Source organism: Hemicordylus capensis, chromosome 4 (genome assembly GCF_027244095.1).
Source record: "Hemicordylus capensis ecotype Gifberg chromosome 4, rHemCap1.1.pri, whole genome shotgun sequence".
NCBI classification, from domain to species: Eukaryota; Metazoa; Chordata; class Lepidosauria; order Squamata; family Cordylidae; genus Hemicordylus; species Hemicordylus capensis.
Window position 1 is genome coordinate 309,720,614 of NC_069660.1, and position 14,805 is coordinate 309,735,418.

Here is a 14,805-nt window from a genome sequence, read left to right on the forward strand (position 1 = left end):
GGAAAGCTGTCCTGTCTAAAACAAGAAATCTTTAGAAGGTCTTGTTTCCAGTCTTGTTTAGTTTGACTACCTAAAAAAAAAAAAAGAATAATCTGTCAAATGACAGCTAATGAAAACTTTCCTTTTGTACTTCCCTTTCTCCCACAATGATTTTGTGTAAAACACCTGTCTTTCCAGGAAGAAGAATTGAGGAAAAGTGGGGAGGCAAAGTACTTCCACCTGAATGATGACCTGCATGTGTTAATTGAAGTGTTTGCCCCACCAGCAGAAGCATATGCCAGAATGGGACACGCACTGGAAGAAATTAAGAAGTTTCTCATCCCTGTTAGTACACATTGCAACCTTGTTTTATTTACTCTATTTGAAAAATAACCTTAATTTTTATGGGATGTTTTTGAGATTTCTATGTCACAGAATAATGGTGCAGCAGGGAAATGACTTGACTAGCAAGCCAGAGGTTGCAGGTTTAAATCCCCAATGCTGTGTTTCCCAGACTATGGGAAACACTTATATCGGGCAGCAGGGATATAGGAAGATGCTGAAAGGTGTCATCTCATACTGCACGGGAAATGGCAATGGTAAACCCCTCCTGTATTCTACCAAAGACAACCACAGGCCTCTCTGGCCGCCAGGCATCAACACCAACTCGACGGCACACTTTATGTCAGATTATACATTTAAGTTGTATATTCATTTGGTCAAGACTTTGATAAAACTCCATATTTCTTCGCAGGTGTAGGTTATTTGAACCATTTTTGTCTGTTTCGATGCTGTGCTGGTCAAAGACCGAAATAAAGACTATGCTATGCTCCATATTCCAGGAAGTTTCTCTTGTTAAGAGGCATGGCTTCCTTCCCTTCCAGGAGCATTGTTTTGTATCTTCAAGTCTTCCAGAGTACTAGCTGCCTTTGGAAAGTTTTGGCATGCTGTTCCATAGAGCTTTGTCCACTCGTGTAACACAATACCGTCCAGAGCCATTGTGTAATCATGGAAATTACTGCTGTGGGTAATTGGAGGTTAAGCAGCCACAAACTCTAGCCTGCTTTGGTCTTTTATCAGGTTCCCCTGAGTATTAAGTGGAAAGATGTTCCTGGACTTAACTTCTGCAGTTCAATGGCACAAAACTGGGGGATTTCCACTAGCTTAGATTTGCTCTAAAAGGCAAACTTTTGAAGGATAAAGCTATCAAAGGCCACTAGCCATGATAACAAAACTTCTGTCTACAGAGGCAATATCTCCCTGAATACCAGATGCTGAGCTGGGGACAAACTGGGGGAGGCCGTGGACTGGCTGCATCTGAAAACAGAATGATGGAGTAGATGAATCTTTGGTCTGATCCAGAAAGACAATTCTCTTATTCTTACGGTTTGCAAAGTCAGCTGAGGCATAATGGATAAGCTGAAGTGGGCAACAATGGACATCTATTTAATATCTGTTCAGATCAATAGATGGCCATTAATAAGAGAAATGTAAGCATAAAAGTGTGTTTTCTGGGATTAATGGAAAAGAGATGTTGGCTTAAAACTGAATTTATCAGCAAATGAAGGCAATCCTTTAAATTCTGTATGTGGTGTTCTGATCAGTAGATCATAATCGTCCTTAGATGAATATCTAACTAGATTATGTATAAATATTGTTTCGAATGTTACAACCAACATATAACCCACTGCACAGTTAGGTAGGAATTATGTTAGCGATGTCTCTCCTTGTATAGTCTGTGATATTTCATCTGGATTGAGGTCAAACTGGCATCTAAAACAGCCCTCCCCACATAGGAAGCTGCCTTATATGGAGTCAGACCATAGCCCTCTACTGAGTCAGACCCTTGGTCCATCTAGCTCAGTATCCACTGGGAGCCTCTGAGCAGAACAAGTCTTCTCCAAAGAGCTAAATGATGTTTTCAGGATATCCATTTTCCTGTCCAGCTTCTGTATTTTCTCACAGATGTCAAGAAGGGTTGCTAAAGTCAGGACTGTTTGTTTCGCCAGGACTTCATATGGGGAAACATCAGACGGAGCCAATGTAGCATCATCATTGACCTGTGAGCTATTCCTCTCCAAGGGAGGCATCAAACTTAAAGATGCTGCAGCAGCATCTTGGATTCAAAACTTCTTCCCCCAAAGGGACAAATCTGTTATTAGTGGGGATGGAGCCAATAAGATCAGCAATGTCCAGCTTTAGGACCTGTTTTTTCCCTTTAGAGAAAAACTGGTCTAATCTTTGTTTACTAGCTTTCAAGGATAGTTGTTGATCCGGTGAGGAACGGCCCCTCTTCTTAGCATTCATCTCTCAACTACAGCAGCCACAACAGAAGTGGGGGGGAGGGGGGAGAGGAGAAGAAGAAAAGCCAAAATTATCTCAGCAGAGTAACACCATAGTAAGGAGGCAGAGTAGATAAAACCAGCCAAAATACTACTCAAGGCACTTACTTCTAAGGGAAGAGACCTTGAGTAAAACCATAACATGCTGAGAGCTAACAACAAAACAGCGAAAAATGGAGAAGTCTCCAGTTAAAAAACAAAATAAAACAGTATAGAACGGAGCTCAAAATAAAAACTGCTGATTCACCGGAAGTCAAGCCGGTTACCCTGCCTCTAGCTCAGTATTGTCTGCACAGACTGGCAGCGGCTTCTCCAAGGTTATAGGCAAGGGTCTCTCTCAGCCCTATCTTGGAACCTTCTGCGTTGCAAGCATGCAGATGCTCTTTCCAGAGCAGCCCCATCCCCTAAGAGGAATATCTTACTGTGCTTACACATGATCTCCCATTCAAATGCAAACCAGGGTGGACCCTGCCTAGCAAAGGGAACAACTCACGCATACTACTGCAAGACCAGCTCCCCTCCCACATTTGGTGGAGAGGCCCAAGAAGCACCATGATCCAAGTCTTGCAGCAAACAGGCAGTGTATGACAGAGCCTCTCGGTTAGATACTTTGCACCTTAGAAGTAGATTTACTAACCACACTTTTCCTGACCTAATACTGGAGCAGATGGACTCACCTCTAATGTTAGCACATAAATAGCATGCAGTTGCAATGCACATGTGCATTAGCACAACTCAGTTTCTTGTGATGTATACCGAGTGTTTGGGTTACTATACATGCCTGTGCCTGTTGCACATACTTTTAAAGTTGGGTTTTAAATGATTTTAATGTTAATAAGTTTAATGTTTGTATGGGTTTAATTGTAAACCTCCCAGAGATGGAAGTTTTGGGTGGTGATTAGATATAATTTAACATATTTCTGTACCACCCAAAACTTGGTCTCTGGGTGGTTTACAATTAAAATATAAACATTAAACTCATTAAAAGTATTAAAACTATAAGGTAAAGGTAAAGTTTTGCTGTCGAGTCGGTGTCAACTCCTGGCAACCACAGAGCCATGTGGTTTTCTTTGGTAGAATACAGGAGGGGTTGACCATTGCCATCTCCTGCGCAGTATGAGATGACACCTTTCAGCATCTTCCTATATTGCTGCTGCCCAATATTGGTGTTTACCATAGTCTGGGAAACATACCAGCAGGGATTCAAATCAGCAGCCTCTTGCCCCCTAGGCAACTTACTTCCCCACTACACCATTAGATGCATCTATACATCTAACTAAAAGCCTGGGTGAACAAATATGTCTTCAGTGCCTTTTTAAAAGTTGCCAGAGATGGAGAGGCTCCCATGCACAGAGATGGGAGTGCATTCCAAAGCCCAGGGGCAGCAACGGAGAAGGCCCGCCCCCAGCTAGCCACTAGGCTAGCCAGTGGCAGCTGTAGATGTACCTCTCCAGAAGATCTCAATGGGTGATGGGGCTCTTGGCGAAGAAGAGATTCTCTTAAAAACCCATTGCACAAGCTGTTTAGGGCTTTATAGGTAATTACCAGCACCTTGTATTTTGCCCAGAAACCTGTTGGCAGCCAATGTAGCTCTTTCAACACAGGAGTAATATCACCTCTCTGAGATGATCCAGAGACCAACCTGGCTGCAACATTCTGTACCAACTGCAGTTTGTGGACTACATACAAAGGCAGCCACCAAATTACATGTGATATTTATGCTGAGGTGGCTGGTGGCACTTCATGTCATGCAAGCCACTGTGTTAGTGTGTGTTCATTATTATGGGCACAAGCACCATTAGCCAAGTCAATGCAGGCCAACTGATTTCTACAGGCAGCGCTTTTAAGTGTAACTTTTCCTATGTGCCCCTGATCCCTTCCAGTGTAGCACATATTTAGTCATTAAAAGCTGACAGCCCTCAATATGAAGTCTTCCTGACCATGATGTGTTCTGGTTCTGGGCAGAGTGCTCGGTAGAGCACATGCTTTGTGTGAAGAAGGTTTTGGTTTCAATCCCTGGCTTCTCCAGGCAGGGTTGTCTAAAACCCTGGAGACTTGCTGTCAGTCAGAGTAGGCTGTACTGACCTTGGTGGAACCAATGGTCTGACACAGTGAAAGGCAGCTTCATATGTTTTTATATGTTCTTCTGAAGTTGCTTTTCCTCTTGAGAACAGGTGTGCACAAAGCTATCAGTCCTTACTATTCATTCATTCATTCAAAATATTTGTGTTCTGCTTGTCCAGTACACTATTGCTCAAGGCAGCACGCAACCTTAATAAAATAGATACGATATAGAACAATACAATGTTGTTAAAATTTAAAAAGTTAAAAGACCAGGCTAAAACCACATTTAAAAGTTTTCAAATTAAAAGTTGGAAGTAAAGAGCTAAGAACTAAGAAACCTACCAAGTATGAGCAGTGGATACAATATTAAAAAGCCCATCTAAAAAGATGTCTTCAATTGTTTGTTAAAAACACTGCCAATTAATTAAATACATAAAAAGGTGGTTTTATAAAGAACAAAATAAGAAGTAAATAAAAAATAGCCATTAGTTGGGCAGGAGGGAGGGGATTGGGGGGGGGAGGCAGGGTTTAACCTGTCTCTCCCGCCCCCCGACAACTGTCCTGCAGCTTTTTGGTGCGCAGATCGAGTGCCCACATGATCCTTGGAGGCTGGGAAAATGAGTCGCGGCCTCCAGCAATCCCAAGATGCTCCGCCTGGGTAGTGCAATGCATTCAGGGATTCACCCTCATGCTGGGCGCTCTAGGTACCAGGCTCGGACTATGCTTGGGCTGTGTGCAGCCCAAGCATACACAACCCTAGACCTGGGGCTGAGGACGTGCTCACACCCTCTAATTCTGGTTAAGGGCCAGGCTAAAAGTTGGGGCTAAGAGGGGTGGAAGCACCGGGATCGGGTGTGCCACACAAGCTGGCCTGCCCTAGCCCGGCTTGGGCTGCTCATGGGAATAGCCTTGATGTGTTGCATGTTCTTGGAGTGTGTGCACTTTCCCAAGATCTCTTCAAGTAACAATGGCAGAGGATGGCAAAAGGGAACACGTGCTTCTGGAGGTTGTCTCCCTGCGGTCTTGGACCCATTGCCCCTACTGGGGAGGGGGTGCCTGGCTTTATTCAAGGATGTGTGTGCTGATTTTAAAACGTTATCTTCCAACTTTGTATTAGGATGTTCTTGTTTTGCCATGAGCAATAGTTTGGAATTACGGGTTACACAATATTAAATAAAAATTAGCAGACAACCAGCTCTCTGCTTGCTACCAAATGCATAGCCAAATTGTAGCCCAAGGCTCTACCCAGAAAATTCCCAGAAATTCTATTTGGTCCAATGTTTATATCATGTGATTGCTTTGGAAAGACTAAAAAGAAGACTAAAAGAAAAAAAGAAAGAAAGATAAGCAAACTAATGGATAAACAGAAAAGTTGTGCTCTTGCCTGCCTCCCCCACATGATCACCCTCCCCAGTTTGCTCTGCTTCTTGTTGCGGTACACAAGCTGCACTGGGAGGCAGACCTGGGGGCTGAAGTCCTCCGGAGTCCCTCAATGCACCATTAGATGCACCATCCTTGGAGCGTGGTGTATTGAGGTATTTCCCCAGCTCTTGCTGCCCCGTTCCATGTGCACTCGGTGCTGCCTGCACCCCGAGCACACACGACGGGGGACTGGGATGGAAGGGCCCCAAGCCCAGTGCTTCACATGAGCCCTACAACCCTGGTAAGGCTGCTTGTGTGAACAGCCTCAGAATTTAATAACAGCCAGCATGTGTTGGTCAGTGACTCCTACTAGCAACAGCGACGCTCCAAGGTGTCTCTTTTTTAATGATTGCAGATACAACCCAATGTAGTTTCCAGGCTGTAGTGTTGTGTGCACATGTGTTTATCTTATTTTATTAGCTCAGGAAGCCCTAGCTAAGTGGGTCTAGTGGGTTTTGTGATAGGTCAAAAACCCATTACAGAATTGCTGAGAGTTTTTTGTACAGAGCTTTGAGATGCAGTTTGGGTATTCATTTGGTAGAAATTGAGGAGCTGATATTAAAGAGCTCACTTTTATTTAAACATTTGTAACAGATAAAACCTTTAAGAGCCATTATTTAAAAGTTAATAAACTAAAAGCCCATGTGGTCTTCTCCCTTCCTACAATAGTCTTTGAAAATGTTTGACTAGAAAAATCCAGTCTGTTCTTAATTTATTGTCTAAAATCACAAATCCTGTTAGGATTGCTAGAATTTTGAATAAATTTCTTCACTGGAGAGGAAACCTGCCAGAACAAGGTTTGGAGAGAGAGAAAAGGAGCTATATTGGATTCTGTCATCCCTGTTACTCCTTTACACACCTCTATCTAACTCAATTATAGAATCCCCTGGAACAGAAATTGAACTCTGAAGTACTGTACTAACATTAGCTCACTTATCTATTTTTGTGTTCTGGATGAGGAAGAGCACGTCCTCTTTGAACATGGAGGAGTGTTCAGCGCTTTGAAGTCCTCCATACAGTTGAGAGGCACTCAACAAACTGTAAAATAACTTTATTTTGATTTCTGTAATACTCTTGAAAGGCAGTCTGTGGAGAGCAGAAAAGTTTACTGCCTACATCTTTCTTACCGCTTAGAGCTCTTGGATAGACACACACACACACACACCCCAGTATTTTTAAACTGAAGACTTCTCAGAATATCCACTGAGAAGTGTTCAAGCAGGTTATCCTACCAGTCACTATGACCTTATTATGTTAAACATTCCTGCTGCCATATTGTATTCTCCTTTCAGAACTTCTTTAGATAGCCATTTGGTCAGTTTTCTAATTACATCTCTTTTTTTGGTAAACCTGGTTTAAATTGCCACGGAGTCACTGGGTCACACAAACGTGATTCACCGAGATTTTGTCAGCATCTCTAGCTTTCTCCAGACAGTCATGTGCAATGAATTCATAGCAAACATATTTGTATGACTAGACACTCTGCCGTGTGGAGCTAGATATCTTGGCTTCTGTAGTGCATGTATTGGTGCACTGGAATGTATGAGTTACGTGGCTTTTCAGTTGTAACTTTTCACCCAAGATGGTGGCACTAAGGAAAAACAGGTTTCAACCCAACGTTCATGCATACATGTAAACAACTGCAACACATTGTTTGCTACTGTTCAACATAGTAGTATTCTCGCTTAAATATATTAAAATGGAGGGTTTTTTTTTTAAAAAGGGTTAAACAGATTAGTGGAGGATAAATCTGTTGACTGGTATTAACTGTGGCAACTAAACAAGACCTCAACATGCAGAAGGAAGATACATCTGCATCCCAGATGCTGTGGGAAACTAGGAAAAAGCCATCACCTTCAAGGCCCTGTGTTAGAGCACCAAGAGGCACGTGGACAGCTACTGTTGAGAACTGAATGGAATCCAGCAAGGCAGTTCTTAGATTTCTGACATTTGCCCCGGGTCACTGGCTGAGCTTCAAGAGGGGATATTAAGAGTCAGTCTTGGCATCAGTTTAATGAGAATTGAAATACTAGGATTTAACTGATTGTCCTGAATCCCATGGGAGTCTTTTCCCCAAATCTGTTTCTGCTGCGCCATTTCCTTTAAATCTAAATAATTTAAAAAATCTAAAACTTTAAAGCTGATTTGGCCCAATAAAAGAGAATCTGTTCTGTACCTCCACTTTTATTACTGTTCATGCAATACTGTGTTTCCTCACCAAGAACCCGTGGGTTATCCTCCCCCCCTCCCCTTAAATGAAAGCGGTGGGGGGTACTTAAAGAGGTGCAGGCTTTCTAGCAAGACATTCCCAGAGACTATTTCTGGACTGTCAAGCGCTTTTCCCTGGGGGTAAAATGGCAGAATTTTTAGAGGATCCTTGGATCAGGCAGGTTAGAGGAAGTAGCTCTTCTTCCCTCCATAGGAAGTGACAGCCCTCTCTCCAGTTTTTCTTTTCAGCAAGCAGCAAGTATGGGGAGTAGAGTTTACAGTTGCTGGCAGAGGAGTGTGTGGGGGATCATATGGGTGCAGGCTTTTTAATTGTCTCATAACAGGGAAGTTACTGAACTGTGGGTTCTAGGAAGGTGTGGGCTCCTGCCGTGGGCAGGGACTATGTGCGAAAATACAGTATTTGTGGCTAGAGCATAATGTCCAGAATACGTGGCATACATACCTTTTTGGATGTGACTGAATAGCCTCTCTCTCCCTGTCTAGGACTACAATGATGAAATCAGACAGGCCCAATTGCAGGAACTAACGTACTTAAATGGTGGCTCAGAAAGTGCAGAAGTCTTAGTCATTCGTGGGAAACCTCCTTTGAGGGCCCGAGGAGTACCAACCCCTTCTTTGGCGAGGTATGTGGTGGTCAGTTTCTGCTTTTAGTGTGTGAAACCCTTTAAAAATAAATGAATGAAGTGCTTTTATAATCTTATTTTGTACATTCTCATAATCACTTGGCCACGCTTTCAGTAGACTAATTGATACAGGCATGGTACTGCCTGTGTAAATAAACGTAAGGCATAATAGCTGCATTCCATTTGTAATAAAATCCAAATCAGTTATCTGAACTTCCTGAAATTTGGCATGGAGTAACCGAGTGACTGCAACCACTGTCTCTCCAAATTTCATGAAGAAAAGTGATCGAAATACAGCTGTTTTGAAAACTAACCTCTTGGAAGCTGTTGCATACGTAAGCAGTCTCCTTTTGGCAAAGATAATGTGCCCTTAAAAAAAATTCCTTGTAAATATTTTAAAGTTCAGGTCAATTAAGAGGTACATGCTTCTGTTTTGAGAAAAATCCAGTGAGTTTTTAATCCTTTGAGCTTCCCATTATGATCATGTCCTAGCACAGATTGCAGTGCGTAGCAGAAATTGAGCTAACTGGGTGAATGATGGGAATGCTGCGGATGTAATTTTTCTTGATTTCAGTCAGCCATTTGAATGAAGCCAGGTGGATTCACAAATAGTTGGAAAACTTTCCTGACATAACTGATGAGGTACAGAAAACTCTCCTCCATAAAAAGGAAAAAAATGAGCTTTGAGTTGAGCCCTATCCAGGGCCTGATGGAGTGTGTGGAATCTTCAGCAAACTTGCAGATGTCACAAAACTGGGAAGAGATAGCAACATCTCAGAATAAAATTCAAAATAATATTTATTTATCTATTTATTTCTCTTAAGCATACCTGTTGCTAATCCCGTGCGTGGCAGCTCTCATAAGAGTTTGCAAGCAGCTGCCCAGATAGTGACAGGCACAGGTGGGAGGGAAGAAAATGGTTGTGGCAGCGGCAGCCGGGCTGGTGGAGAAAAATGGCAGCAGTGGGTGGGTGGTGGGTGGGCAGAGAAAACAGCAGGTGGCCCACCTGCCGGCCCAAAGGAAGGATGGCCTGCATTGGGGCCAAATGTGAAGCGCAGAGAGGGCAGTGCAGCCTCCCTCTCCTGCCCCAGGTTGGCCCAAGTAGGCAACAGAGAGGGTGGCACAGCCTCCCTCTCGGCCTGCTTGCTGGCCAAATGGCAGACCAGCAAGCGGGTGGGGGGCGGGGAGAAATCCGGAGAACTAGAGGCGCAGATGCTCTGTGCCCAGTTCAGCAACTTGTTGTTGTTGTTATTATACAATAATTATACAAATATTTATATATGGCTTTCCAAAAAAGTTAACAAAATTTTTTGTTTTGATGAATCCCTCTCCCAAAAGGGAGATGATTTCCTCTCCCAAAAGGGAGATGATTTCCTCTTCCAAAAGGGTTCAAACAGCCACAACATAGACCCCATAAGAACAGCCCTGCTGGATCAGGCCCAAGGCCCATCTAGTCCAGCATCCTGTTTCACACAGTGGCCCACCAGATGCCGCTGGGGGCCACAGGCAGGAGTTGAGGGCATGCCCTCCCCCTCCCTCCTGCTGTTACTCCCCTGCAACTGGTACTCAGAGGCATCGTGCCTTTAAGGCTGGAGGTGGCCTTTAGACCTCCAATTAGTAGCTGATGATAGACCTCTCCTCCATGAAGTTATCCAAACCCCTCTTAAAGCCATCCAGGTTGTCGGCTGTCACCACATTTTGTGTCAGAGAATTCCACAAGTTGATTATGCGTTGTGTGAAAAAGTACTTCCATTTGTTATCCCTAGATTTCCCGGCAGTCAATTTCCTGGGATGACCCCTGGTTCTAGTGTTCTGTGAGAGGGAGAAGTATTTCTCTCTACCCACTTTCTCTACTCCGTGCATGATTTTGTAGACCTCTATCATGTCTCCCCACAGTCGTCTTTTTTCTAAACTAAATAGCCCCAGGTGTTGTAGCCTTGCCCCAGCAGCAGCGACTGCAAAGTCACTGTGTTAGAGTTGGGTAGGGACAGTTACACTCCCCCTGCTAAATATAAGTCACTACTTTAAAAGGTGCTGATGCTTTGTACAGTTAGTGATTTTGATAGAATTGGAAACTGGGCTGAATCCAACACAATGAATTTTAACAGATATGATGATTGTAAATTTGCACTTAAGCCAAAAAAAGGGCATAAGAACAGAGATATTTAGCTAGGTAGTAGCATATGTGCAACAAATATTGGGAGTTTCAGTCAATCACAAGCTGAACATGGGTGCGATGAAACTGCCAAAAATGCAGATGAGGTTTTAACCTGTATTGATCAAATCATAGTTTTGAAGTAAGGAGAAGTAATACCACATTTACTCAAATAGAAGGCAACTCTTGAGTTTAAGATGACCCCCTTAAAAATAGAGGTTATATACAGATTATACTTGTATTTATCCAAAAGGAAGAGGACTCTGAATTTAAGAATTCCCCTGAATTCCCCTATTTCTAGCATCAAAGTATTTGGGGGAAATTAGTCTTGGATTCAGATAAATACAGTAATTCCACTTTGTTTCACACTAGTTGGACTATCTGGAATACTCAGTGGTGGCTGCTGGAGGCTGGGGCAGGAGGTGTAGTATACCTTTGACACCTTGTTAAAGCTGCCACCACCCCTCCTTCCATGCAACCAACCAACTGTGTGCCCTGCTGCAGCTCAGCTGCCCAATGCATGTGCGTGGCAGCCAACTGGACGGCATGGTGCATGGCTGGTTGACTGTGTGGGATGCCAGGCAGCAGGAGCATTTACTGGGTGTTAAGGCTTACTCCATCTCCTGATCAGACCCAGCCGCCACTGGGAATACTGTGTCCAATTCTGGGTGCCATATCTTAGGAAGGAATTGGAAAAAATTGAATGGGTTCAGAGAAAGGCAATGAAGATGGTCAGGGGCCTGGAAAACAAGCCCTATGTGGAGAGATTGAAGAAACTGGGTATGTTTAGCCTGGAGAAAGGACGAGTGGTGTGTGTGTTGGGGTGGGTGGGTGGGTACGGGAACATGATGGCATTCTCCAAATACTTGTAGAGGTATTGCATAGAAGAGGGCAAAGACTTGTTTTATACTGGCCAGAGCACAATACTAGATTGAATGGAGCACGCACACGCCTGCTGAGCACACATGCACCAGCTACTTCCAGCCACTTCCGGCCGAAGAGTAAACGGGGCAACAGGGAAGTACGCTGCCACTCCGTAGGACTTGAGGAAAACCGGGCTCCGGCGGGGGGGAAGTGAAGGGAGGGGTAAGTGCCCCCTCCCCCTCCCTGAAAGTGCAACCCCCCGCCACCTTCGAACCGTCTGGTTCTTGAAACTGTTCGGAGGCCCGTAAAAGGGCCTCCATAAAAGGGCCTCCAAACAGGTTCATGCACATCCCTAGTGTGGGTTATTCTCTTCAGGCACCCTTGCCAGAATTGGGCAGGAGAAATGACACCTAATATTGACCTGTTTGTCTTTGGGTGTTGTGCAGTTAAGAGGTCAAAGTTTGTGCTATGTGTGTAGTCCTATTATTATTTAAATTTTTATTTATTTAAAATATCTCTAAACTCCCCAAAACTTGCATCTCTCTTATTAGAGAGTTAAAGCAAATGAATCCACTTGAATCCTTTTGCTGTTTTAAATGACTAATTACAAACAGCTCTCTGAATCAAAAGGTTGCAGCTTTCTCCAGTGAATTTCATCATGCAAGAACACAAGTCAGTGAGCATGCTGCTCTTGGGCTTGGCCTTTCATTAGCACTTCTTATGTCATGGTCTGTACTTCCCCTTGCCCCTCCCTAGCTTCTTCAAGAACCCACAGACTGAGGATGGTCTGACTGTTTACAAGAGATTTGCATGATGAAATACAGTGGAAAGGGATGCAATCGACCATCCCAAATTGGAAGCACATCAGCATACTTGGAACACACTCGTATTTCTCTTTTCTGTGCCTGGTTAAGTCTACACCACAGTCCCCAAGATATTCCCTTGCTAATTCTTCAGAAATGTGGCCTTCGGAAGATAGAAAGCTTCCCAAGCTGGTGCTGCTCACTGAAGCTAAGTGATCACCTTGCAGGCTCATAGACTCTTCCTTGTGCAACTGTGTTGCCCCTCATCTCTTTCAGTTTTAGACTTAAATATGACTCACATAATGGCAGGGGTGTAGCAAGGTCAGAGTGGGCCCAGACACAAGATTTTGAAATGGGCCCCTCACTGATATACACACACAAATACACTTCACAATATACATAGTGCACTCACACTTGCATCTCCGTTATGAATCCGGTGAATATCTTATTCACATTGAATCTAGTTCACTGGGGTGGATCCAGCAGGAAATTACAGGGGGCGCAACAAGAATCCCCCCCCCATAAAAGATTTTTTCCCCATATAAATATTGGGGCTTGGATTTTCCTCTCTCTTGCAAATGCACTATGCCAGGGGGTTTCAAACTAAAATTTGGTGGTGGGCCAGATTAGATTCTGATGCACCTATGGTGAGCCACACATAGCCTTGTGCCCACATGACACCACCTATCTTTCTCTCATTCCTTTTCTCCCCCAGCCCTTTAAATTAGCTGAATTCACTACTTTTTACACTAAAATGTACTCAGGGAAAGATTGATTTTTGGAGAGAGACCACCAGCCCAACAACCAGCTTCCTTGGCTCTGCAGTTACACACAAATTCCAAGCGGGGGAGAAGCACAAGACACCAGGAGAACTAATAGGGCTGGGAGAAAAGTTAAACCATTTTTTTAACTGTCTGCTAGTGGTGATCTCCAAGAGACTCAATATTAATTCATAGGGGGTGCAACACGGGCAGACGGGGAGTCATGTGACATGCCCCTGGGGGCCCCCTTGAGGCAGTGGAGCCCTGAGACAACTGTCTCCCCTTGCCTAATAGTTGTTATGCCCATGCATAATGGCCTGTTTTGTTTTACATTTTACATTTTCATGTTTCATAGGTAACATGAAACCCGAGGTTGATGAACCCGCAGTTTCAGTTTGGAACTGTAAATTGCATTGCAGATGACCTTCAAACTGCAACCAGCCAAACTCCAGTTGCAGGGGTTTCTAAGAGACCCTGGGACAGCGTGGTCACTGTTTCAGGACAGTGGCAGGGTGCACATGTCCATATGGGTGGACAGGCTGGCGGGGACATGGTTCTTCTCATGAAAGGGGTGTCCCCATGGCCTGTCACTCTCATTTTTGAGCAGTGTGCCCTGGGTCAGGTGCCCCCATCTTTGCAGAAGAAGTGCACTTCCCACTTACTGGAACACTTCTAACCCCGGCTACCAGCCGTACCCATGAGTAAGCCGTGCTCATGAGGAAACATCCCCAATCTTTCAGTGTGAAAAATAGAACTTTGCTGCTCAAGAATCACTGCTTGAGGGTGCCCTTGACACCTGGCAATGAGCACCCCGCCCCAAGTATTTGCACTGATGGGGGAGACACCAGGTTCAGGGATGGACCTTAAAACCCATTCAGAATTCCCGGTTGTGGGCTGGCATTGTGCCTTATGCGCATCTGCCAGTGCGGGGATTTGTGGGAGAGGGGAGCCCTGGTTCCCCCCTGGACAGTGGGGTCACCCTTCAGGGACATGGCAAGGATGCACATTTCCACATGGACAGACGGATGGGCTGGCAGGGGGCATGCTACTTGCCGGAAGTTACCAAGAGAAGGAAAGCAGCCCCATCCCCACAGCTTTCTTCCATAGAGCATCCTGGCTTGATCTTGAGCACCCAGTGGCCTTGCACTCTTGTGAGAGAGCGGTCCATGGGATAATGGGATAATTCTGCAGCATGGAACAAGAGTTCCACCTGGTACATTTGAGCCTATTCCTTTCAGATGGTTCTTCTCATGAGCAGGCCTAGGAACCATTATGCCCCCAGGGGAAGGGGCTGGACCACCCTTCCCCAGCCTTTCAATGAAAAAAGTAGAACTTGGCTGCTCCAGGGTTCTTGCTTTGGGCTGCCTTTTAGACCCGAGCCCAGACACCCACCCCTGCTAATTATCCCCCTCCCTGCACCATGATGGGGTGCCCTGCTTATGTTGCCACATGGAGTGCTTGTGCTTGTGAACATACTTCACTACTGCTTGCTTCTTGGGGAGAAGAGCACTTGGTCCCCGTCCTGTCATCCCCTCCCCTTTCCCTACTGCTTGCCAGATGGTG

General features: G+C 44.6%; 1 protein-coding gene across 3 annotated transcripts in view; it reads left to right on the forward strand.

The window, feature by feature from the left end:
* KHDRBS3 (KH RNA binding domain containing, signal transduction associated 3) overlaps positions 1-14,805 on the forward strand; it is a 145,159-nt gene that overhangs the window by 87,052 nt on the left and 43,302 nt on the right. For all 3 annotated transcript variants that reach the window (XM_053246579.1, XM_053246578.1, XM_053246580.1), the window contains 2 exons: positions 178-324; positions 8,520-8,659. In XM_053246579.1, coding sequence (XP_053102554.1) covers positions 178-324; positions 8,520-8,659 — 287 coding nt within the window. The remainder of the gene's footprint in view (positions 1-177; positions 325-8,519; positions 8,660-14,805) is intronic.